The sequence below is a fragment of the Macaca fascicularis genome, chromosome 3 (genome assembly GCF_037993035.2).
Source record: "Macaca fascicularis isolate 582-1 chromosome 3, T2T-MFA8v1.1".
Lineage (NCBI taxonomy): Eukaryota > Metazoa > Chordata > Mammalia > Primates > Cercopithecidae > Macaca > Macaca fascicularis.
Genome location: NC_088377.1, coordinates 180,452,729 through 180,479,054, shown reverse-complemented (window position 1 = coordinate 180,479,054; position 26,326 = coordinate 180,452,729). Strand labels below are relative to the sequence as shown.

The 26,326-nt window shown below is 45.0% G+C and overlaps 2 protein-coding genes across 21 annotated transcripts in view; one reads left to right on the top strand and one right to left on the bottom strand.

Moving 5' to 3' along the window:
* Positions 1–625: 625 nt before the first annotated feature.
* Positions 626–9,577, bottom strand: TMEM213 (transmembrane protein 213). Of its 2 annotated transcripts, none has more exons than XM_005550893.5 (3): positions 9,385–9,577; positions 6,004–6,075; positions 626–4,461 (listed from the first exon to the last, which is right to left on the bottom strand). In XM_005550893.5, exons 1-3 carry the CDS (start codon positions 9,464–9,466, stop codon positions 4,292–4,294), a joined length of 324 nt encoding a protein of 107 aa, XP_005550950.2. In that variant the 5' UTR covers positions 9,467–9,577; the 3' UTR covers positions 626–4,291. The 2 variants fall into 2 exon arrangements, with proteins under 2 accessions (XP_005550950.2, XP_065398702.1); XM_065542630.2 differs by having other exon boundaries at positions 6,004–6,072.
* Positions 9,394–26,326, top strand: part of ATP6V0A4 (ATPase H+ transporting V0 subunit a4) — a 91,860-nt gene continuing 74,927 nt past the window's right edge. For 7 of the 19 annotated variants that reach the window (XR_012432917.1, XR_012432916.1, XM_045388287.2 and 4 more), the window contains exons 1-2: positions 9,394–9,496; positions 22,571–22,659. The gene's annotated coding sequence lies outside the window, so the exon portion shown is untranslated. Of the gene's footprint in view, positions 9,538–22,570; positions 22,731–26,326 lie in introns of all 19 variants that reach the window. The other 12 variants (XM_045388293.2, XM_074036068.1, XM_065542628.1 and 9 more) reach the window with 5 other exon arrangements.

Here is a 26,326-nt window from a genome sequence, read left to right as displayed (position 1 = left end):
GTGGCCGGATCTCGGCTCACTGCAAGTTCCGCCTCCCGGGTTTACGCCATTCTCCTGCCTCAGCCTCCTGAGTAGCTGGGACTACAGGCGCCCGCCACCTCGCCCGGCTAGTTTTTTGTATTTTTTAGTAGAGATGGGGTTTCACCGTGTTAGCCAGGATGGTCTCGATCTCCTGACCTCATGATCCTCCCGTCTCAGCCTCCCAAAGTGCTGGGATTACAGGCTTGAGCCACCGTGCCCGGCCAGGAATAGATTTTTAAATGATGATTTTTATTTAATGTAATTTATTTATTTATTTGAGACAGAGTGTCATTCTGTCTCCTAGGCTGGAGTGCAGTGGCCCAATCTTGGCTTTTGCAAACTCTGCCTCCAAGGTTCAAGCAATTCTCCTGCCCCACCCCGGCAAGTAGCTGGGATTACAGGGACCCACCACCACACCTGGCTAATTTTTTCGTATTTTTCGTAGAAACAAGGTTTCACCATGTTGACCAGGCTGGTCTCAAACTCCTGACCTCAGGTGATCTGCCTGCCTCGGCCTCCCAAAGTGCTGGGATTACAGGCATGAGCCACCATGCTGGGCCACTAAATGATGATTTTTAAAGTCAGATAATTATGCCACACCTTAATATTTAATACTTTATTTCTACATATGACATTTTGATACAGGCATGCCCCATATCATATGGACTCTGTGTTACATAAACTGTAGCTATATTGAGGACAGTGTCCACTGCTAAAGGCAAAGTTTTAAAATGAAAAGTCCATCTACCATTAGGTGAGTTCTGTTGCTTTAAGTTAGGAAATTTTTAGATTGCTGGAAGTTGATGCCTGCTTTCCCTCTCAGATTTTCTTTTTTCTTTTTTTCTTTTTGAGGCAAGATCTCACTCTGTCCCCCAGGCTGGAGTGCAATGGCAAGATCATAGCTCACTGCAGCCTCAGCCTCCTGGGCTCAAATGATCTTCTCACCTCAGCCTCCCACGTAGCTGGGACCACAGGCATGCGCCACCAGTCCCAAATAATTTTTTCGTATTTTTTGTAGAGATGGGGTTTCGCTGTGTTGCCCGGGCTGGTCTCAATTCCTGGGCTCAAGCAATCCTCCCGTCTTGGCCTCCCAAAGTGCTGGAATTACGGGCGTGAGCCACCACATCCAGCCCAGATTACCTTTTTTAACTTATTGACAGATAAAGATCTGGTCTGCTGTAATCAAAACATTTTCTGTTGAGAATAAATCTGAGAGGTAGCATCCTGGAAGTAGAACCATCAAACTATAGAGCCATTTTCTTTACAGTCTCAAGGAAAAGAGTGGTTGAATTGTTTCATTCTATCCTTTTGCTTGTGTACATGAAAGAAAAGCAATTGACAAAATGCCTACATTTTAATGTGAGATGTCAGACTGCACATACTTTTCACTTTAAGGTAGTCTAAGAATCTATGGGGTTCCCCAGACAGGAGGACACCTCAGATACCAACTGGTGCCCTGATCCTTCACTTATTAAAGCAGAAAAAAAAAAAAAGAAAACCCTACCACAAGGCTTAATGTATGACACAAGAGCCAAGCTGCTCAGGTTGAAAGAACAGTGGGCCTCATGCTCACTTCGATTCCATGAAGCGACTGAAATGGCTCCGTGAACTTTTGCGGCTCAGCTTGAAACTGCTAATTTGGTCCAATTCTTCTATTTTCCACATAGAAAATTGGTGCCCAGTGAGATAAAGTGACTTATTTCTGTTCACATAGGCCAGAAATAAATCTTAATTTCCCTTTTTAAAAAAAGATAGTACTCTCACTGCTATGTCACACACTGTTATATTTTTTAAATGTTTGCAGATGTTAAATCAAAGCATGCACCTTAATGAATCTTTTCATCTCTTGGGAAATAAACCATCACATATTGTGGAAACTCTTCCTTTGAATTTCTAAAAACATGGAACACATACTCATATTGTCTATCCACAAAATGCACCAGGCATTATGCAGACACTTTTTTTTTTTTTTTTCCAGATAGGGTCTCACTTTGTTGCCCAGGCTGGAGTGCAGTGGCATGAACATGGCTCACTGCAGCCTTGAACTCCCTAGCTCAAGTGATCTGCCTACCTCAGCCTCCTGAGTAGCTGGGACTATCAGTGTGCTCCACCATGCCTGGCTAATTATTTTATTTTTATTTTTGTAGAGACAGGGACTCACTATGTTGCTCAGGCTCAGACGCTTTTATGTATGTGATCATTTAACACTTAGGAACAAGAAATCCATCCCATTGTACTGATTGAACATCTGAGATTCAGAAATTATCTGCTGTTTTGGAAGACTACAAGATGAACCAGGCAATCTCTTCAGTTTCTGTTGTCAGGGAAGTTTACTTAGATTTTCTGAAAGAGCAATTGAGCAGTTTTGAGTCATTTGCCTCTTCGAGAGATTGTTCCTATTTCAGAGGTCTTTTGTTTTTCTTTTTTGTATTTTGACTAGAGTTTGTCTGATCTAAATACATGTTTTCTCACAGAGGGCAGAAATTGCTTCATAAGGAGTCATTTTGTCCTTTCTTCTGATAAACCTGCCCTCCCCTCCTCTGCAAGGGTTCACAGTAATGTGCAACGTCCACTCTCCGCGCTAAGTGACAATGACTGTAATTTGAGAGAGCAGTGACCAAACCACTGGCTCCTTCAGAGGCTGGTTATTTCAACCATCTGGAGAAAAGTGGAGGCTCCTAATGCCGAGTGAGGACCTTAAGTCGTCTAGGGCAAAGACTCATTTGTTCATTCATTCATTAATTCACCCATGCACTCGCTGGACAAACTTGCATAGGGTACTATGCCCCAGCGGGGTGAGGAAGGATAAACTACGGAGGGGCCCATTCACAACTGCTGCACGTCAGGGCGGAACAGAAGTGCGCTAAGAGCACCAGCTCCAGGTCACCCGAGGATGACCAGGAAGGCTCCAGGCAGATCAAGCGTTCAAGCTGGGTTTGGAGGAATATCCTTGATTCTGGAGGTGGAGCTGGGAAGCAGCCATCCCAGACAAGAAAATGGCAGCCGGAAGCTGAAGACACCAGGATGAGGAGTGGGCCAGTCAGAGTCCTTACTCCTGCATGTGCTGGGGGACAGATGGACTCCTACAGAGAGCTGAATGCTGGGCTGAGTTTTAGGCCTTAGGAACTACTGACTGTTGCCAGCAGGAGGTGACAGCTCCTACCCTGGCAGCTGCCCATAGGAAGTGAAGAGCTGGGGAGGAAGATCCTCAAGGCAGTAAGGACAGAATGCAATATCCCTAGGGGAAGGCAGTGAAGGCCAGACCTAGGGCACCCGGCGGGGAGAATGGGTGGGACAGGAGAGCCATGGAAGACAGGATGAAGCCAGAAGGAGAGCTGGAGAAGGACCCGAGGTGGGTGAAGATGGTGGGAGTGTCAAGGGGATTCTCACATTTTTATTTTTAACTTTAAAAAAATTTTAATAGAGACAAGGTCTTGCCATCTTGCCTAGGCTTGTCTTGAATTTCTCGGCTAAAGTGATCCTCCTGTCTCAGTCTCTCAAAGTGCTGGGATTATAGGCATGAGCCACCATGCCCAACCAATCCTCACATTTTTTTTTTGATACAGAGTCTCGCTCTGTCCCCCAGGCTGGAGTGCAGTGGCATGATCTTGGTTCACTGCAACCTCCGCCTCCCAGGTTCAAGAGATTCTCCTGCCTCAGCCTCCCAAGTAGCTAGGATTACAGGTGTGCACCACCACACCTGGCTAATTTTTGTATTTTTAGTAGAGACAGGGTTTCACCATGTTGACCGGGCTGATCTGGAACTCCTGACCTTGAGTGATCTGTCCACCTCTGCCTCCCAAAATGCTGGGATTACAGGCATGAGCTACCATACCTGACTGATTCTCACATTCTGAAATGACAGTTAAGCCCGGGACTCAAGCAGGGAGAGAAGCCAATGACCTGGTTTTGGTGAGAAGGTTATGCATTTGTTTCTGAACATGTTGACGATGAGACTAAGTCTTATAGTTTCTTGTGTACCTCCCTTGGTGCCTAGAAGAAAGGTTAAAACAGGACAAATTCCAGAAGGACTATCTTGAGAGAGGAGTCACCTGGGCTCAGAAGGCCCAGGGGCCCTTGGTAGCAGCATGCAAGGGCAGCAGTGGCTTGCCTCACTTGGTTCTCCCGCTCTTTCTTCTTTCCCTTGTAAAAGTAACTGAAGCTTAAAGGTGAAAATGACTTAAATAATAGAAACCATGATAGCCCTACTCCCCTTCCCCATTAGCCACAAATTGGTGGCGATCACTGTTTTGTGCACCGAGCCTGGGTCTCATGCTTGCAAGTCCTTGAGCTCATCTGGAGTCAGCTTCATCAGTTTGTCCACACAGAGCAGGATGAGGGTGAGGAACCAGAGGCTCCAGCCAACAGCCGCCGCGATCCAGCCGTACTCGTCCACTCCTGCGCGGCAGCACCGGGCTGCTTGTGGGCAGAAGTCCACGTCTGGTGGGGAAGGGAGAGTAAGGACGACGGCATGCACCACCAGTCACCACCCAGGCTTCTCTACCATTAATACTAACAGAACAGTCACAGTGCGGTAGCTGACACTGATGTGGGTCTACTACGTGCCATGCACTGTGCTGTGTGCTTTTACACATTAGCTTATGCCTTCCTCACAAAGTGACAGGTGCAATTTTTATTCCCATTTTACATGAAGAAACTGAGGCTGTAACTTGCCCAAGGTCACAAGATGGAAGAAGGAGAACTCAAACCAAGTCTGCAGGACTCTGAAGCCATACTCTTAACCTCTATGTATTATTCCCTAATACCCTTCCTTTTTTTTTTTTTTTTTTTTTTTTTCTTTTTGAGACAGAGTCTCACTCTGTCGCCCAGGCTGGAGTGCAGTGGCATGATCTCGGCTCACTGCAACTTCCACCTTCTGGATTCAAGCAATTCTCCTGCCTTAGCCTCCCAAGTAGCTGGGATTACAGGTGCGTGCCACCACATCTGGCTAACGTTTTGTGTTTTTAGTAGAGAAGGGGTTTCGCCCTGTTGGCCAGGCTGGTCTTGAACTGCTGGTCTCAAGTGATCCACCTGCCTTGGCCTCCCAAAGTGCTGGGATTACAGGCATGACCCCCCACGCCCAGCCTACCCTTCCTTTTAAGTGCCCAAGTTAATGCATTCGGTCATTCAATGAGGGCCGGATAAAGGGAACCAGACAAAATAAAGCAAAACGTTCTTCTTTTCTTTTTGAGAAGGAGTCTCACTGTGTTGTCCTGGCTGGAGTGCAGTGGTGCAATCTCAGCTCACTGCAACCTCTGCCTCCCAGGTTCAAGCAATTCTTCTGTCTCAGCCTCCCTAGTAGCTAGCACTACAGGTGCATGCCACCACCTGTATTTTTTTGTATTTTTAGTAGATACCTGATAATTTTTTTGTAGTTTTAGTAGAGATGGGGTTTCACCATGTTGGTCCGGCTAGTCTCAAACTCCCGACCTCAGGTGATCTACCCACCTCGGCTTCCCAAAGTGCTGGGATTATAGGCGTGAGCCACTGTGCCCAGCTGCAAAACTTTCTATTAGCTAGACATGCATAATAGTGGTTGCTGTATGGATTACTGAGCGCCTTGTGGCTAGAAGTATGCAAGAAGAGGAAGAACGTGCACAGAAGAAGAAGAAATATGTATGTCAAGGATAGCAAAACCAAGCTCTTGCATTGGGTGGAAGTTGGACTAGATGATTTTTTATGGCCTTTCCACCTCCAAACTTCTTCAAGTATTTGAACCTAGGGCATTGTTAGCTGCTGACCTGGGATGGGTCATTAAAGCGATCTGTGTCAAAGATTGTGCACCTAGATGGGGATCAGAGCCAAGAAAGCCTTTTAGACCTGCTCTGCATATAGTTCTGGGACAAACCACACTGGTGCACAGGAAGGCCAGGAAGGCCCTTGGCCACTTGACACCAACCAACGGAAAGCGGGGAGGCCTTTGTTTCCCTCCCAGGCTGAGGGCCAGTTCTGGGGTTAGAGCAGTTGGTAGGAGAAGCTTACTGAGGCACAGCTCCAGGGTCCCAGGGTCTGGGTGGTGAGCGGTCAAGGTTGAGCTGTTGCTGCTGCTTGCTTCTGGAAGAAAAGATGGGAGATAGTCTCAGGCACCAGCAAAAGCCATTCCCAGGCATAGATTTTGAAATATTTTTTGTAAATCCGTAGTGAGTATTATAAAAGTATTATAGAAGCTCCAGCATGGGCATATTGAGGCTTTCTGCAACCAGCTAACTCCCTGTTATGGACCGAATTATGTTCCCCTCTCCCCAGTTTCATATGTTGAAGTCCTAACCCACGGTGTGATTGTATTTGAAGATGGGGCCTTCAAAGACGCAGTTAAGCTTAAATGAGGTCCTGTGGGTGGGCCCTAATCCAATATGGCAGGGTCCTTAGAAGACGAGGAAGAGGCCGGGTGCAGTGATTCATACCTGTAATCCCAACACTTTGGGAGGCCGAGGTGGGCAGATCACCTGAGGTCAGGAGTTCAAGACCAGCCTGGCCAACATGGTGAAACCCCATCTCTACTAAAGATACAAAAATTAGCTGGGCGTGGTGGTGCATGCCTGTAATCCCAGCTACTTGGGAGGCTGAGGCAGCAGAATCGCTTGAACCCCGGAGGCGGAGGTTGCAGTGAGCTGAGATCACACCATTGCACTCCAGCCTGGGTGACAAGAGCGAAACTCCATCTAAAAAAAAAAGAAGAAGAAGAAGAAACATCAGCAGCATACATGCACAGAGAAAAGTCCACGTGAGGACCCAGTGAGAAGGCATCTATCTGCAACCCAAGCAGGGAGGCCTCAGGAGAAATCAAGCCATCAACACCTTGATCTTGGACTTCCAGCCTCCAGAATGATGGCTGTCAAAGAAAATTAAACATCATACAGACAAGCCCAGAGATTGCCGGAATATGCAGCACATAGATTGATTCGTGAGCAAGGAGTGGAAAGATGAAAAGGACTTCAGCATGAATTCTTAAAGTCCTGTTGGCTTGGGGTGTGGGATTGGGTTAGGGATCTGAGGCATCCAGGTTCCTGTCCATAACTGACGGTAAGAAGAGAGATGACCTCTAAGTTCATACTGTTCAATACGGCAGCCACTAGCCACTTGTGGCTGTTTAAATTTATTACATTTAAATTCAGTAAAAAACTCAGCTTCTTGGTTACATTAGACACATGCCAAGGGTTCCATTGCCACGTGTGAATAGTGGCTACCATATTGGAAGCACCATTCAGACATGGGACGTTTCCACCCTCAGTGTAAGTTCTATTATTAGACAGTGCTAATGCTGACCTAGATAGATGGAAACCAAGAGAGGATTGGAAGAACCTTCCTAGAAATTATATTACTGTTCATTCTGCTTCTTTGGGAATGCAAAAAGGGAAAAAAAAAAAAAGGTGGTGGGTGTGGAAACTCTCAAGGCTCCCCTGACTATGGGTCAGCGTGTCCTTCAAAGGTGTGTGTTGTCACACAGCAGGACGAGTTAAGAAGAAACCTGCTGTTTAGCTAAAACCATGAAATTGCTGCTGAGACTAATTTTATGCCACCCAACCCCCAAGCCACTCCAATGTCCTGCTTAAAGTATAGTAATTGCCTCGATGCAATCTGTTACTGTAAATTATTTACAGCTAAATGGCTTAGAGCCTGGTCTTTATTTGTTTTGGAGAAACTGATTCCTCACTATTCTAATTTTCCTTATGACTCAAATAACTTCCTTGGCCCTGACTTTCATCTCACCTCTACACCTAGAATGGAAGTTGTCCTCTTCCAAAGTGAGTGGAAAAAAACCCTAGTTGGCTGAATGCTAGGGTTAGGTTCAAGCTTATGAAATTGCCATTGTTATAGGTCAAAATTGTTCGATATCAGTAATTTTCTGTGGTTCAAATGAAATAGCCCCGGTGAAAATTCCTAAGAATTTAAACATCACCCTCCTCCCTTATAAGCAGAGCCAGAAGCGAGGGAGGGACTGGCCCACTTGGGGCTATTCCACAGGAAAAGCTGCTGGGAAGACCCAACAATTCAGTGCAGTTAAACTGCAAGGCACTGTCAGGGTGAGTAGAAAGAAACAGCACTCTAATTTGGAGAGGGGTGAAGCTGGAAAATAAAATGAATGTGCTTACTATAATTGCTGACATTCACTGTGTGCGTTCTATGGGCTATTTCTTTTGTTGTTGTTATTGTTTTTTTGTTTTTGTTTTTGTTTTGAGACGGAGTCTCGCTCTTTCGCCCAGGCTGGAGTGCAGTGGCCCGATCTCAGCTCACTGCAAGCTCCGCCTCCCGGGTTCACGCCATTCTCCTGCCTCAGCCTCCCGAGTAGCTGGGACTACAGGCGCCCGCCACCACGTCTGGCTAATTTTCTATGTTTTTAGTAGAGTTCTTTACATGAAATTATATTAATTTCTCTTGACAAGCACTATGATGGTCCCCATGAGATAAAGGAGGAAACTGGGCATAGAGAGGGAAAGTAATTTGCTTGAGGTTGCATAGCTAGTGAGTCATGGAAGATGGAGTTGGGTTCAGGCTCAGCGGCTCAAGAGCACACGTCTTGAACCTCAACACCAATACCCCTGGCAGTGGCTGCAGAAGAGAATCTGAGGATGAGAGGGGCAGATACAGGACTTTGGGGTGCAGGGTTGGTTTTGGGAGTGGGAGAGTGTTGCAGGGCATAGAAAATGTGGTGATGGTCTGAGGTGGCTGAGAACAAGATCAAAGCCAGGAGCATGAGATGGTAACCAAGGTCCCTCTGCCATGAGTTGCAGACCCCGGCCTGGCAGGGCAAGGCAGCGGGTGTAGATCAGCCTTCCAGCCTCTGTAGGAAAATAGGGAGATAACCCACATTTCCAGTGCCCGGGGAGGCAGGAGGATGGGAGACAGTGAATGGCAGCCCTCCTGGCAGTCAGGTTCTGTGAAAGTCGCAGAGAAAGTACAGGGGACAGAGAGGGACAGAGGACTTAGGAAAGGGAAGGTCAGACACAAATGTGCACGGAGAGGATTGCAAAGCACGAGAGCTCAGGGGGCTGAGAAGGAGCCTTCAGGACACAGCGGACCAAGAGATGTCATTTTGGTCCTCTGATGGGTGAGACTCCAGCAAATAACTTTTTCCTTTCTGTGTGGCAAAGGCCAAGAGAGGTGACTGCTCCTGCCCTAGATGAGGAATTGAGTACCTGATCTCTGTCTTAGGCCAACCTAAGACCACCCCCACCCCAGCCCCACCTCCCACCCCCTGCCTAATCCTTCAGACGAGAAAGTTCTGTTTCCTCCTTCCTTTGTGCAGGACCAACCCTGGCCAAAGAATCTTCCCCCTCCTCCTCCTCCTTTCCCTCCCACCTCTCTTTTCCCTCCTTCCCTCCCCCTTCCCAGCCTGGCCACGAATAAAGCTCATAACGCTACCTGCCGAGCAAGCCGAGTGGAGGGAGGCAAAGGCCAGGCCGAGGATCAAGGTGGCCCAGGTGGCAGTGGGGAGGCTCTGCATGCTGGAAGCTGTGCTGAGTGCTGGGTGCAGGTGAGCCGGTCTCGCAGAGTTGTGCTGAGTGCCTACTGCAGGTGAGCCGACTCCAGCCTGCGGGAGCTGGAAAGCAACTCTGCCAGACGTGAACTTACGCTGGGTGTTTGGGGGAAACACGACGGGGTGGAGCAAAGGAAACTTGGCCTGTCACACCTTCTCTCACCTCTCTAGAAGGGAAACCAAACTGTTGGCTGAGGAAGGAAGGGAGGGGCAGGCTATGCCCTTCTCCCCTGAGCACAAATTTTGTCCTTATTGAGAAAAAAACGGGAGGATAAGAGAGATCTGTGTCATGTTGGTTCTTGGGACATAAGTTTGCTGCCTCTCCCATCTGCAGGTGTAGCATGGATGCTCAATTCCATTTGGTCCAATATTCACTGAGCACCTACTGTGTGCACTGATTGCACTATGCTGAAGTCGGGAGATACCTGCTCTCGAAGTGCGTTAATGACAAACACACATCATTCAACCCCCGAGCAGTGTTTGGGGAATGGCTTGGGAAGGATAAAGCACTGTGGGTTTCAACAGTGGAGGTCACATCTGCTGGTGGGACGCTTCAAGAAGAAAATGGCATTGGAGGTTGGGCATGAGGGCTCACCCTGTAATCCCAGCACTCTGGGAGGCTGAGGCAGGTGGATCACTTGAAGTCAGGAGTTCAAGACCAGCCTGGCCAACATGGTGAAACCCCATCTCTAACAAAAATACAAAAATTAGCCAGGTATGGTGGTGCATGCCTATAGTCCCAGCTACTCAGGAAGCTGAGGCAGGAAAATCGCTTGAACCTGGAAGACAAAGGTTGCAGTAAGCTGAGATCCTGCCCCTGCATTTCAGCCTGGGTGATAGAGGGAGACTCTGTCTCAAAAAAGAATGGAAAGGAAAGGAAAAGGAGGGGAGGGGAGGGGAGGGGAGGGAAGGGAAGAGAGAAAGAAAATGGCATTTGGCTCGGGCCTTGAAGGATGGCTAGAATTTTGACAGGGGGAGAGGGGAAGATGGCACTGTAGGTAGAGGGACAGATGAGTAAAGACGCAGAGGTAAGGAGGTGTCAGAGGTGGGCTGTACCAGCAGCACCTGGAAGCCCAGGTGAGCCCACGCAGGTGAGGTGGGGAGGCTAGCGGAGAGCTGTGGACTGAGCTTCCGCGTGCCTGGTGGAGGAGTTTGAAACAAAGCCAGGAAGCAAAGGGGAAGGTTCTGTAGAGATTTTGAGCTGAGGAGTCACTTGACTCGAGTTCTGCATTCAGTCTAAAACATTTTTTGAAAAACCACCATGTATAAAAAAGGTCTTGGCTGGGCGCGGTGGCTCAAGCCTGCAATCCCAGCACTTTGGGAGGCCAAGGCAGGCAGATCACGAGGTCAGGAGATCGAGACCATCCTGGCTAACACAGTGAAACCCCGTCTCTACTAAAAATACAAAATATTAGCCGGGCGTGGTGGCGGGCGCCTGTAGTCCCAGCTACTCGGGAGGCTGAGGCAGGAGAATGGCGTGAACCCGGGAGGCGGAGCTTGCAGTGAGCCGAGATCGCACCACTGCACTCCAGCCTGGGCGACAGAGCGAGACTCTGTCTCAAAAAAAAAAAAAAAAAAAAAAGAGGTCTCATCCTAGGCATTGGAGACTGAGATGACTGAGACACGGTTCTTCCCCTTGAGAACACAGTTCAGCAGGGAACCAAACCTGGAAGAAAGAAATTTGATGCAACCTGGCAAGACTCAAATAGAGGTACCTTCCACCGTGATGGGAATAAAAAGGAGGACGCGATGCAATCTGCCTGAGAGGTGTAGGGGGAGGAGTCACAAAGAAAGTGATATTTGGGCTGGGCGCTGAAGTTTGTATGTGCAGATTAGAATTGATGGGATTTTCAAGTCAAAGGAATAGCACCTATAAAGGCGAGGGAATCGTCTGTGTGCACACAGCCTGCCGTGTGTGGATGTGTGCCTGCACGTGTGTGGGCCTGGTAAGGGTGAGGGGTGGACTCCAACTCTGTGGAAAGACGTGGAAGGCGTGAGTAAGCCCCAGGGAAGGATTTCCTAGTGGAGTGTAACAGCCCAGGGGAGGCATTTTTTTTTTCTAATTTGCTCAAAGATATAAAAGAGTGGTGGCCTGTGTTCCTGGATTGGGGAATGGGGTCAACATGCCCTAGGAAGGGTGATTTTCAGACAGCGCACAGAAGTCCAGTTTAGGCATTACCACTAGTTGAACATTAAACAGTTGCATGCCAGGCCAGGCTCTTGGTGTGGGGACCTGGGGGTGAGAAAGACCACACAGCCCTTGTGCTCAAGGAACTCAAGGTCCACACAGAGAGGACACTGCTTTTAGTAGAACAAACGCTGTCCTCAATGTTTTCCTCACAAGTAAACCCTGCAGTGAGCTTCACAGGGTAGGACTGATTTATCCGATGGGTACTAGGGATAGCAGCAATGCATGGAATCACCAAGATTTTCAAGGATCTCAAAAATGTTTGAGACCTGAGAAAATATTCTTGGATCCAAAATTCGAACAACAGACCAGGCATATTGGCACATGCCTGTCATCCCAGCACTTTGGGAGGCCGAAATGGGAGGATCACTTGAGCCAGGGAGTTCAAGACCAGCCTGCACCACATAGTAAGACCCTGCCTCTACAAAAAAAACCACAAAAAATTAGTTGGGTATGGTAGTGCGCACCTGTAGTCTCAGCTACTCAGGAGGCTGAGTGGGGAGGATCACTTGAGCCCAGGAGGTCAAGGCTGCGGTGAGCTGAGATGGCACCACTGCACTCCAGCCTGGGTGACACAGTGAGACTCTGTCCCCAAACAAACAAACAAAAATTTGAACAACCAAAAACTGGGCAAAATAAATAATTGTTTGAAAAGCAGAGTGATACAGTTCATTTGAAATGTTTAAACGGAAACGATTGAATGTGGGAGGCTGGGTGCATTTTAATGTTTTTGACGTGAGCAGAGCCCGTCCCTCCTGTGGAATCGGAACCTGGGGTATACAAACATGTAAGATGTCCTGCCTGGGGCTGTTGTTTTGGTGGATTGAACAGCATCTGCAGCCTGAGCTGAGACCATCCTATCAAGTCACATCAGGGAAAGCTTTTCTGGGAGGCAGTGGATGTGGAGGAGGGGATCATGGGTTGGCCCTCCCTCCCTATTTTATCATTGTTATGTGATGTCGGACTGTTTTAGATGAGCTGTTTGTAGGACAAACGTTCTATCTACAGATGGAAGAACTTTGTTATTCCAAAATAGTATAGGCTAGGCCAGGCGTGATGGCTCATGCCTGTAATCCCAGCACTTTGGGAAGCTGAGGCAGGTGGATCATTTGAGTTCAGGAGTTCAAGACCAGCCTGAACCAACATGGTAAAATCCCGTCTCTACTAAAAAAATACAGAAATATTAGCCAGGCATGGTGGTGCATGCCTGTAATCCCAGCTACTTGGGAGACTGAGGTAGGAGAATCACTTGAACTGGGGAGATGGAGGTTGTAGTGAACTGTGATTGCGCCACTGCACTCCTGCCTTGGCAACAGAGCGAGACTCCATCTCAAAAAAAAAAAAAAAAAAAAAAAAAAGGGTGGGCTGGACTGGCCACTGATAACTGTTAACCCCAAAGAAAGGGCTGTGTGTGTGTGGCCACTTTTTACTTTACGAGTGTCACCAGTATTCGCTGTTTTTAGCAGGTCTGCAATTAATAACTCTATGTGGCCCGTTTCCTCACTCATACATTTTGCATCAGGTTTACTTTGGAGTGTGTACCAGGAAGTTGCCTTACTCAAAGCTAGACTTTCTCAAGACTTTTTTTTTTTTTTTTGGTTGAAATAGGTATTTGGTTACACATACTCTTTTAAAAGTTCAGGATGTCTGTGGCCAGGCGCCATGGTGGTGGCTGGAGAGTGGGGGTAGCCAAGAGAGTGGGATTCCAGGGCTCTCACTGCTTCCAGTTTCACCTGTTAACCCTGATAAGATTTCATGTGAAAAAGAAAAGAAGTAGGCAGAGAGTTTTCAGGGCTGAAAGATGGAAAACCTGTAGTCTGTGGCCTGGAATGGCCCAGGGAAGAATATTTCATGTTCATGAAGCTTCTCTTGTGATTCTGATAGGCCCCTTTGCCACCTGTCCATCTTGGGAAAAGACCTCTGACCTTGAACTTGAGTTTTTCATCTCTGGTTAACCCAAAATCCATTCAGAGGAGCATTGTGGCCCTACCCAAGCCTGTGCCTGCCAAGCCCCAGCTCCCTCACAGAGATGGGGTTGACGGCTCTTCTTGCTCCTGGCTCTGTCAGGATCTGTTTTTACAAAATAATGTCAGGCTCTGGGTGCTTGTGGGACCGAAACATCTAGATGTGGACCTGAGCAGCACTTAGTTTGTGGAGGAGTTAACTTCATTCCCTGCCCCTCAGTGATGGGTCTGTAACTTGGAGAGAACAAGAAGTTCCTTTTTAGGGAACCTTGAGAACTACAACTGTTAAGATCATGCCATGGAGTTAGTTGATCAAAGTAAGAAAGTCAGCAAGGAAGTCCTGGAGTCCACCATTTGGACTCATTTTTGAACACTTCCCAGGATGATTAATTCAGCTTGTTCAAAACCGCATTGGGAGGCAGTGCAGCTATGGGCCAGACATGCGGAGGTTAACAAAAAGGGGGTCCTTCCTCTTGGCAAAAGCAACCTTCCACCTGGGTCCTGTATCTTATTCCCTCCCATATTCTCTGAAGTATATTTCTTAATTTCCAAACATACGGAGGTTTTCTAGTTATCTTTTTGTTACTGATTTTTAGCTTAGTTGCACTGGGATCTGCGAATATACTTTGATGATTTCTATTTTTTGATGTTATTTAAAAGACACCATATGACCAATTTTTGTCTTGAAAAGAATGTGTCATGCAGTCGTGGGGTCAGTGTTCTGGGTAATCCATTAGATCGAGAGTGCTAATTGTGTGGTTCAGAAAGTCTATATTTTTCCTGTCTTTTAAAAATTTGGTCTAATTATTCTATTGAATACCGAGATGATTGTGGGTTTCTTCCTTCCCTGTAGTTTTGTCAACTTTTGCATTAAATATTTGAGGCTGTAACTGAGGTACAAACAAATACAGAATTTTGACACCTTCCTGGCAAATTGAACCTTCTTTTAAAAAATCATTTTGTAATATCCCTCTCTCTCTCTTTTTTTTTTTTTTTTTTTTTGAGATGGAGTCTCTCTCTGTCGCCCAGGCTGGAGTGCAGTGGCACGATCTCGGCTCACTGCAACCTCCACCTCCCAGGTCTAAGCAATTCTCCTTCTTCAGTCTCCCGAGTAGCTGGGATTATAGATGTGTGCCACCACACCTGGGTAATTTTTGTATTTTTGGTAGAGACAGGGGTTTCACCATGTTGGCCAGGCTGGTCTTGAACTCCTGACCTCAGGTGATTTACCCGTTTCAGCCTCCCAAGGTGCTGGGATTATAGGTGTGAGCCACTGCGCCCGGCCTTCTTGATCTCTAGTAATGCTCTTTGCCATAAACTTTACTTTGTCTGATATTTGTTTTCCTGTGTTTTACCCTGGATATTGCCTTCTGCTCAATCTTTTATTGGGCAGAAGGCAATATCCAGAGTAAAACACAGGAAAACAAAAAGATAAAGAAGAAAGTAAGAGAATTACAGGATGGAGTGGAAAGATCTAACCTATGTGTAATCAGTCACAAAAAGAGAAGAAAGAATGATTCACAAGTTGTATTTGATGGCTGAGAAGTTTTCAAAACTTATTAATAACATCAAGCTCCATATCCAATTACCTACAAACCCCAAAGAGACAGAGAGAGATTCCATCTCAAAAAAAAAAAAAAAGAGAGATGAAGGATAGATGAAGGATATTACCATTGCCTACAAACAGCTTTCTTTTGTTTTTTTTTTTTGGCATGCTAAATCATTTTCCCATCATATTACTTTCAACTTTTCTAAAACCCTGTGCTATGTTTCAGATATATATCTTATAATAAAATCTAGTATCGAAGTTTTTTTTTTAAAAAAAGCCAGTCTGACAATTTTTGTCTTCAATTTGGCCACTTAATCTATTTACATTTGATGTATTTACTGACATGTTTAGGCTTAAATCTATCATTCTACTGGCTGGGCCAGTGGCTTAGACTTGTCATCCCAACACTTTGGGAGGTCGAGATGGGAGGAATTCTTGAGCCCAGGAGTGAGACCAGCCTGGGCAACATAGTGAAACTCTGTTGCTAAAAAACAAACAAACAAACAAACAAACAAAAAACCTGAGTTTGGTGATGCAAGCCTGTGGTCCCAGCTACTCAGGAGGCTGAGATAGGAGGATTGCTTGAGCCCAGGAGGTCCGAGATGGCAGGGAGTCATGATGGAGTCACTATGCTCCAGACTGGGTGGCAGAGTGAGACCCTGTCTCTAAAATTTAAAAACAAACAAATCAGTTAATCTATCATCTTACCAAGTGCTCTCTACTCTTCCCATCTAGCTTATGTTCCTTTTCTCTTTCTTCTTACTACTTTTGGATTGAGTTGTTTTGTTATTCCATTTTGTAGAGATTACGACGTACATTCCTTTTTTGTTGTTGTTTTTTAAGATTATTTAATTCTGCGACCCAGGAGCATAGATCCAAGTTACCCGGAAGATATGTTCTCACAAGTGCATTCTTAACATATCAAAGTCTAATATTAATTGACACTTTTACCACCTTCACAGATAATATGAAGACCTCAGAACTTTAACTCTATTTATCCACTCCTGATTTTTTTTTAAAACGGAGTCTCACTCTATCGCCCAGGCTGGAGTGCAGTGGCGCAATCTCGGCTCACTGCAAGCTCCGCCTCCTGGGTTCTCGCCATTCTCCTGCCTCAGCCTCCGGAGTAGCTGGAACTACAGGCACCCGCCACCACACTCGGCTAATTTTTTTTTGTATTTTTAGTAGAGATGGGATTTCATCATGTTAGCCAGGATGGTCTCGATCTCCTGACCTCGTGATCTGCCTGCCTCGGCCTCCCAAAGTGCTGGGATTACAGGCGTGAGCCACCGCACCCAGCCTATCCACTCCTGATTTTTATACCATTATAGTCATGTATGTATGTTATACACATACTTTTTAACTCAGTAAGTCATTATTATTATTATTTTCCAAGTGAATATATGAGTGAAATTTATTAAATTTATTTACATATTTACCAGTTTATTGTTCTTAATTTATTTTTACATGTCTGGTCTTCCATCTGCGATCATTTCCTTCTCTTTGAAGAATGCCATTTAGTATTCCCTCAGTGGAGCGATTAACATGTTGTTTTGTTTGTCTGGATATGTTTTTATTCTTCTTTCATTCTTGGAAATTACCTTCATTGGGTACAAAATGTAAGTCTGGCAGATATTTTCATTCAGTGCTTTAAAGATAACATTTCATTTCTTTTGACTACCATTCTTTCTGTTGAGAACTGTCCACCTCACCAGCGCTCCCTTGCAGATAATTTGCCTATTTTATTTCTTTGGCTGTTTTTAAAATTTTCTTTGCCTTTGGTTTTCAGCAGTTTTACTCTGATGTGCTCAAGTATGGATTCCTTTTTTGTCCTCTTTGGGGTTTGTAGGTAACTGGATATGCAGCTTGATGTTATTAATAAATTTTGAAAGCTTCTCAGCCATCACATACAACTTGTGAATCATTGTCTCCTCTCTTTTTGTGACTGATTACACATAGGTTAGATCTTTCCACTCCATCCTGTAATTCTCTTACTTTCTTCTTTATTCTTTATCTTTTTGTTTTCCTGTGTTTTACTCTGGATATTGCCTTCTGCCTAATCTTTTATTAAATCTCTTGTCATCTGTATCTAATCCTGTTTTATAACTACCCATTGGGTTCTTAATTTCGATTATCTTAGTTTTAGTTCCAGAATTTCCATTCTGTTCTTTTTTATATTTTTTCTCTGCCGAACTATTCAGTCCTGTTTTTCATCTTCATAAACGGAGGGGATGTAATTTCTTTAAAATCTGTGTCTGATAACCTCAGTCTTTGCCATTCTTCTCCCATTCATTTATTTCCATTGTCTATTATGTCTGCTGTTTTCATTCATGTGGTCATGTTTCTTTGCATACCTGGTTATTTTTTATTGTGGGCAAAATTGCAGTTACACACTATTGTTTATAGAAATAACCTGAGACCTAGGATAATGCTTTCTTCCTGTAGACATGATTTTTGTTGTCGTTGCTTTAATTGAGTGCTTGGGGGCAACAAAAATCTGCTATCATGTCATTCCAGTCTCAGGAATTGAGATGATGTGTGTCAGTTTATTTTGGAAACTTTTCCTTCTGTGGTGTAGCCCTTTAGAAATTTTATCCCCAAGGAAATACCAAAGATGAGCACAAAAATGCATATGCAAAGTTCTCCATCTCAATATTACAGTGTTTGTAAAAGTGAAAGCTTGGAAGCAGCTTATAATGAAATAAAGTGTAGCTATTAAAACTGTTTTTGGGACCGGGTATGGTGGCTCACACCTATAATCCCAGCATTTTGGAAGGCCAAGGTGGGCTGATCACCTGAGGTCAGGAGTTCGAGACTAGCCTGGCCAACATGGCAAAACCCCATCTCTACTAAAAATACAAAAATTAGCCAGACCTGGCGGTGTGTGCCTGTAATCCCAGCTACTCAGGAGGCTGAGGCAGGAGAATCGCTTGAACCCAAGAGGCAGAGGTTGCAGTGAGCCGAGATCATGCCACCGCTCTCCAGCCTGGGTTACAGAGCAAGACTCCCATCTCAAAAAACAACAGCAACAACAACAAAAAACATTCTTGGGTAACATTTAATTACTTGGGAAAACATTTGCCATAGTATACAAAACAGAAAAAGCAGGATATAGATCTTTATGTCAGTATAACTGCAGTTTTGTAATACATACACATATACAATGAAAAATGTTTGGAATGAATCCTCTCAAAATGTTAGTAGTGGTCATATCTAGGATGTACTATTTTGGGGGGTTTTAATTTTGTTTTTAATACTTTTTTGTGTTTCCATGTTAAAATAATGAATGTGTATATTATTTTTATGATCAAGAAATAAAATCAAGTTAATACTTTTTTTTTTGAGATGGAGTCTTGCTGTGTCACCCAGGCTGGAGTGCAGTGTGGCACAATCTAGGCTCACTGCAACCTCTGCCTCCCGGTTCAAGTGATTCTGGTGCCTCAGCCTCCTGAGTAGCTGGGATTACAGGCACCCGCCATTATGCCCAGCTAATTTTTGTTGTTGTTGTTGTTTGAAATGGAGTTTTGCTCTTGTTGCCCAAGCAGGAGTGCAATGGCATGATCCCGGCTTACCGCAACCCCTACTTCCCAGGTTCAAGCAATTCTCCTGCCTCAGCCTCCCGAGTAGCTGGGATCACAGGCATGTGCCACCATGCCCAGCTAATTTTGTATTTTTAGTAGAGATGGATTTCTCCATGTTGATCAGGCTGGTCTCAAACTCCCAACCTCAGGTGATTCACCTGCCTCGGCCTCTTAAAGTGCTGGGATTACAGGTGTGAGCCACTGTACCCAGCCTAAGTTAAAACATTCTTAAATATTATCTCACAGGAAAGCAATATAGTCACAATGAAGCAGATAGATTTTACATATCTGTACCATTACCTGGGGAAAATGTTCAATATCAGAGAATCTTCTTTTCCATAAAAAACAAACGAACAAACAAACAAACAAAAAACAAGCTGGCCAGGCATGGTGGCTCATGCCTGTAATCCTAGCACTTTGGAAGGTTGAGGTGGGTGGATCACTTGAGATCAGGAGTTCAAGACCAGCCTGGCCAATATGGTAAAACCCCATCTCTACTAAAAATACAAAAACTAGCCAGGCATGATGGTGGGCACCTGTAATCCCAGCTACTCAGGAGGGTGAGGCAGAAGAATCGCTTGAACCCAGGAGGCGGAATTTGCAGTAAGCCGAGATCCCACCACTGCACTCCAGCCTGGGCAACAGAGCAAGACTCTGTCTGAAAAAGAAAAACAAAAAACAAAACACAAAACAAAACAAAAAAACTTAAGCTTTAAGTTTCCCATGGTGCAGATTACTGCCTATCACCTATCATAGCCTCTGCTCTTGGAGTGCTCATGGTCACAATGGAATGTGCAGACATATCCATGAATGGTCAGGACACAAAGAAGACAAGAAAGAAGACACAGGATATAACATCGGATTGCAATTAGAATCTCAGTGTTGGAAAAGGACCTCAGAGACCATCTGGGCCAATCTTTAACCTCAAAGAATGCCCTCTGTAATAATCTGTTCTCATGCTGCTAATAAAGACATACCTGAGACTGGGTAATTTGTAAAGAAAAGAGGTTTAATGAACTCACAGTTCCACATAGCTGGGGAGGCCTCACAATCATGGCAGAAGGCAAAGGAGAAGCAAAGGCACATCTTACATGGTGGCAGACAAGAGAGTGTGTGCAGGGGAACTCCCATTTATCAAGCTATCAGATCTTGTCAGACTCATTTCCTATTATGAGAACAGCACGGGAAAGACCCACCCCCATGATTCAGTGACCTCCCACCGGGTCCCTCCCACGACAAGTGGGGATTATGGGAGCTACAGTTCAAGATCACATTTGGGTGGGGACACAGCCAAACCATATCACTTTCCTATAAAGAAAGTAGCACGTTATAGAGTTTGGTATAGCTGCATTTGACCTGTCCTGCTTCTTAAGGTCATTAGTTGGACTTCTGCTTAAATGCCTCAAAGGACTGGTTTCTTACTAATTTTTAAGACAGCCAGCTCTTCTATGGGATAGCAACAGAGCTAGCCCGGATAGAAAAGTTTGTGAGTTATTGGCATCAAACAGGTAAGGGCATTTTAAGGTGAAGTTAATAAACAGTTGGAAGAGAGGGATTTTCAGCTCTCAACTCTATGATTGGCAATTTCTGGTTCTCTACAAATAGTCTTGCCATTTGTGCAAAATATTTCTGTTGGCACAACAATCTGAGCCTGTGGTCAGATTCTTCTTTTGTTTAATAAACAGATATGTTTGTTCTCAAAGAGTAACTTTAAGCTAAAGTTTTTGGAAATAAGCTGCAGGTTTGTGATAAATATTCCGCCAATTTTTCTTCTCCAGTTTTGTTCATGTACAACTGAAAGGAACCAAACAGTCAAGTCAATGATTGTTTGGATCTGTCTTCCCAACATCCGAAGACCTCTCTCTCACTGTGTTTTCTGGCCTCTTCTACAACTTTCCTTCATTCTCTTTCTCTTTTTTTCTTTTTCCTTTTTTAAGACAGAATCTCACTCTATTGTCCAGGCTGGAGTGCAGTGGTGTGATCACAACTTACTGTAGCCTCCACCTCCTGGGGCTCAAGTCATCCTCCTGCCTCAGCCTCCTGAGACTCAAGCCATCCTCCTGCCTCAGCCTCCTGGGGCTCAAGCCATCCTCCTGCCTCAATCTCCTGAGTAGCTGGGACTACAAGCATGTACCACCACACCCAGATAATATTTTTTATTTTAGTAGAGATGAGGTCTTGCTCTGTTACCCAGGCTAGTCTCGAACTCCTGGGCATAAGCCATCCTTCCGCCTCAGCCTCTGGAAATGCTAGGACTACAGGTGTGAGTCACTGCGCCTGGCCTCTTTTTTCGTTTTTGAAAATGCTTTGTCCATGTGTTTCATTTTATTTATGTATTTATTTAGAGACAGGGTCTTGCTATGTTGCGTAGGCTGGAGTACAGTGGTTATTCACAGGTATTAAGGCCTCGAACTCCTGGGCTCACGGTGTATTATGGCCTCGAACAATCACAGTGTATTATGGCCATGAACTCCTGGGCTCAAGTGATCCTCCCACCTCAGCCTCCTTAGTAGCTCGGGCTACAGGTATGCACTACCATGCCTAGCTCCTCACCTTCTCTTGTCCAAGCTGCGTCTAGGTTGGTTGGTTGGTTGGGAACATAAGAGTCCTGAGTCAAGAGTCCTGGATTCCAGTTTTCATGTTGTTACTTGGAGTGTGACCTTGGGGAAGTCATGTAACCTTGGTGTCGATGCAACTTTCTAGGAGGGGAACACAAGGGGAAAAGTTTGGGGGAATTATGCCTTCCATCCTTTGTGGGGAGACTTTTCTTTGGGGTCCGCAGGACTCTGCAGAGGGGATACATGATGCCCAGAAGGGGTTTTGCTATGTATAGCTCCTAACACAAAGGAGTGTTAAGTCCTGTGAGAAACAAGTGGAAAGCTACTGTGATGGCATGAAAAGACCCTGAAATGCAGAGCCTTGAGTTCTGCTTCCAGCTCTACCACCAGTTACCTGTGGGACCTTAGGCAAATTGCATCCGCTCCCTGGAGTTCTATTTTCTCATCTCTAAAGTAAGGAGACTGAATCAGATGATCTCGAAGTTTCTTCTAGTGGTGGATTTCTATGACTCTGTAGTCAATGCAGGATATTAAATGGAGAAAGAAGAGAAACAAGCTAGTACATTTAAATTATTATTTTTTTCTTTTTTAGAAAGTGGAGGTGGAAATCTTGGTAAGAAACTTACTTGTGTAATTGAGAGTAAATATTATGGAAAAGGCAAATAACTGAAGAGGTGCTCCCAAGTGAAAAATTTAGGCTAGGGCCGGGTATGGTGGCTCATGCCTGTAATCCCAGCACTTTGGGAGGCCGAGGTGGGAGGGTTGTTTGAGCCCAGGGGTTTGAGACCAGCCTGGGCGACATAGGCAGAATCCCTCTCTCTCAATCTTAGGCTGTAGGTAAAAAATCCATCCATGATAAACTTCAGGGCATTCTGTTATCTCTCTTTTTTTTTGTTTTCCTGAGACAAGGTCTCACTCTGTCGCCCAGGCTGGACTGCAGTGGTGCAATCTTCATTCACTGCAGCCTCGACCTCCCTGGCTCAAGCGATCCTCCAACCTCAACCTCCTGAGTAGCTGAGACTATAGGTGCATGCCACAAAGCCCAGCTAAGTTTATTTTTTGTGGAGACAGAGTCTCGCTATGTTGCCCAGGGTGGTTTCAGACTCCTGGGCTCAAGCAGTCCTCCCACCTCGGCCTCCCAAAGTGTTGGGATTACAGGTATGAGCCTTCGTGCCCAGCCCATTCTGTTCTCTTTATGATAAAACTTCATTTTCCTAAATCTCATTTCCAGTTCCTCCATGATGTGGCAAGTGAAGACAGGAATGAAAGGAATGTAAAGCAGGTTTGCTCTGAAGAGAAGAAGAGAGAGACACAGCCAAGGTACACTGAGGTGGAGAAGAGGGAAGCTGGAGGGCTCCGTGGTGGAGGAAGATCTTCTCCTAAGGAATGAGGTGGTCGTGTGCTGAGGGGTGTGGGGAGGAGCAGAGAGTAGAGGAGAGTGGAGCTGTCTGAGAGCCACTGGGAGGGCTCTGTGTCCTAGGACGTGATCTAGAAGACAGAAAGTGGTAGAACAGCAGGGAATGCCCCACTGACGTTGGACGGCAGCTGTGAGCACTGAGACACATTCCTGGAAAAAGTCGTGGCCAGGAGAAAGTGGAAATGTGCATGGCAGGGACGATCCTGGTTCCAGCATCCGTAGATTTTATCTCAGTGTGCTGATTCATGAACTCTTGGACCTTACTATCAATGAATTGCATTCAGTTGCACATGTGTGTGTTCATGTGTGTGTGTGTGTGTGTGTGCATACAATGGAGGAAGATGAATGCCATTCCCTCTTTTTTTTTTTTAGCAACCTCAAATCATTCTTTTCTGTCTCCAGCACTTTGTTTATGAGTGCATATTGTAAAGGATGGTGGGTGGCAGAGTCAGTGCCTGGCCAACAGTGAAGAAGTATTCAGCTTGGCCGGGTGCAGTGGCTCACACCTGTAATCCCAGCACTTTGGGAGGCCGAGGCAGGTGGATTGCTTGAGGTCAGGAGTTCGAGACCAGCCTGGCTAACATGGTGAAACCCTGTCTCTACTAAAAATACAAAAAATTAGCCAGGCGTGGTGGCGCGCACCTGTAGTCCTAGCTACTCAAGAGGCTGAAGCAGGAGAATCACTTGAATCCAGGAGGTGGAGGTTGCAGTGAGCTGAGATCACGCCACTGCACTCCAGCCTGGGTGACAGAGCAAGACTCCACCCCCCCCCCCAAAAAAAAAGAAAGAAAAGAAAGAAAGAAGTTTTCAGCTTGAGTGGATGATAAAATCAGTTATTTGAATGAAGGCTGTCTGGAGGGAATTCAGTTCAGAAAAATCAGATGCTGTTTTTAGAAAAGTCAGATTGTTACTTTTCCAGCTAGATTATTATTTTTGGATTAAATCCCTTGCAAACATTTTAGCTGGCTCTCTATTTATCCTTTGTCATTTTCTAAATTACAATGATCTCCTCCTGTAAATTGATCTTGTACAGCTGAACATGTGATTGTGCGCAATAGTTTCCTAATCCTGGGTGCAAGGATATGAGAACACAGGAAGCCCTGTGTCTAAAGGAATGCCTGCTTTAAAGGCACATAAGTGGAATGCTCATCTCTTCACCCTCAAGAGCCACTCTGTAGAAAGTCCTCAGGGCATGAAAGTGCCTTGCCAGGGACCTTTGAGGCCAAGTGTAAAGCATTTGGAACTGGCAGTGTGCCCCAGACTTGTCTAAGGAATGGGAACAGTGGCCTGAAACACCAAATGTCAAAAGCAATGTTAGTTTGGATAATATAGAGGATCGATTCTGCCCTAAGAAAGTTGTTTCTCTCAAGACCTAATGCTGAATTTAAATATTATTTTCCTTCAAAGTATTGAGTTGACTTTGAGAGTATATAAAAATATTATGTTTAGGCTGGGCGCGGTGGCTCACGCCTGTAATCCCAGCACTTTGGGAGGCCGAGGTGGGCGGATCACGAGGTCAGGAGGTTGAGACCACCCTGGCTAACACGGTGAAACCCCGTCTCTACTAAAAATACAAAAAGTTAGCTGGGCATGTTAGCTGGTGGGCATCTGTAGTCCCAGCTACTCAGGAGGCTGAGGCAGGAGAATGACGTGAACCCAAGAGGCGGAGCTTGCAGTGAGCCGATATCACACCACTGCACCCAGCCTGTACAACAGAGAGAGACTCAGTCTCAAAAAAAAAAAAAAAAAAAAAAAAAAAAAAATATATATATATATATATATATAAAATGTTATATGTAATGTTTAATGATTCGTAGTAGGAGGATTACTTTCTTTTTAAAAAATTCAGTGACACAAATAATTAGAGAAATAAGGCTGTATTATCTGGCTTTGGGCAAGTCACTTAGCCTTACTGTGTCTTTACTTTTCTGCAAGAGTGGATTGGACTAAATCATCTATAACTTACCTGCCAATAGACACCCTTTTGGGAGCCAGAGCTATGTTTGGTTCTTCTCTCCTCCTTTCCTTCTTCCTTTACTCTTGAGCTTCACAGTAGGGAACTCAGAAAATTTACTCTGGTTTTGGACAAATTGGACTGTGTTTGCTAATGCTTGGCCTGTTTCAACTTTCCAAGAATCAGCAATGCTATGAAATGTTGCACATAAAAAAATGGAGCTCAGACAGGAAACTTCTAGAGAAATGTTAAAGATGTCATGGTTCAAAGAGATTGTCTCAAATGTACCTCATGGGTAAGAAAAAGTAGGAGTTCCCATTTTAAAAGTTATTTTTTTGAGAGAGGGTCTTACTCTATCACCTTGGCTGGAGTACAGTGGCACAATCATGGCTCACTGCGGCCTTGCACTCCTGAGCTCAAGTGATTCTCCCGCCTCAGTCTCCTGAGTAGCTGGGACTACAGGTGTGCACCTCTATGCCTGGCTAATTTTTAAATTTTTTGTAGAGATGAGTTCTCACTATGCTGCCCATGCTGGTCTCAAACTCCTGGGCTCAAGCGATCTTCCTGCTTCAGCCTCCTAAAGTGATGAAATTACAGACATGAGCCATGTGCCTGGCCCCATTTTTAAAATTTTAAATAAAAAAAAATTTTTTTAAATAGAGACAGGGTCTTGCTATGTTGCCCAGACTGGTCTTGATTTCCTGGCCTCAAGCAATACTCCCACCTCGGTCTCCCATAGTGCTGGGGTTATAGGTGTGAGCCACCGTACCCATTTTCTAGATGTACTTCCCAACTAGAACTCACATAATTTGGGGAAGGGAAGTTATCAACGGTCTCTTCTCTTGAAAAAATAAATAAATAAAACCCTCTCCTGATGCTTCATTTCCTCTTCAGCTGCTGCCCTACTCCCTCCTTTCTCTTCACAGTTGGTGTTTTTAAAAGAAAGTTAGAGTTGATTTCTGTGCCCATCTTTTTTTTTTTTTTTTAATGGAGTCTTGCTCTGTCCTTCAAGATTGCACCACTGCACTCCAGCCTGGGTGATAAGAGCGAGACTCGTCTCCAAAAAAAAGAGAAAGAGAAAAAATGAAAATCTGAAAGAATCAACCAAAAAAAAAGCCTTCCTGGAACTAATTAAGTTTTTGTATAACAAATCCCTTTTTCTCCACACCTGTCCATAAGGACCAGCAGTAGCAGGGTGCTTTTAGCTAATACATCTTCATGGTCCTACCTCAGGGGAATATCAACTCTCTAGCCTTGTGTCATCATTTAGTTTGTAAGGATCTTAATCATCTCTCCTGTCCATCAAATATCACAGTGGTCTATTACACTGAAGACAATATACTGATTGGACCTAGTGAGCAAGAATAACACGGTGTAGACTTATTGATAAGATATTTGGATGTCAGAGGGTAGGAAATAAATCAGACAAAAATTAAATCAGACAAAAATTTAGGGGACTTCTATCTCAGTGAAATTTCTTTTTTTTTTTTTTAATTTTTTCTTTTTGAGACAAAGTCTGGCTCTTTCACCCAGGCTGGAGTGCAGTGGCGTGATCTCAGATCATAGCAGTCTCAGCCTCCTGGGATTGAGTGATCCTCTCACCTCAGCTTTCAAGT

Coding starts and splice junctions, on each gene's coding strand:
- TMEM213 (XM_005550893.5), bottom strand. CDS start 9,466: ATGCAGAGCCTCCCCACTGCCACCTGGGCCACCTTGATCCTCGGCCTG. Junction 6,076..9,384: donor CCACTCGGCTTGCTCGGCAG/GTAGCGTTATGA, acceptor CTTTTCTTCCAG/AAGCAAGCAGCAGCAACAGC. Junction 4,462..6,003: donor GACCCTGGAGCTGTGCCTCA/GTAAGCTTCTCC, acceptor CTTCCCCACCAG/ACGTGGACTTCTGCCCACAA.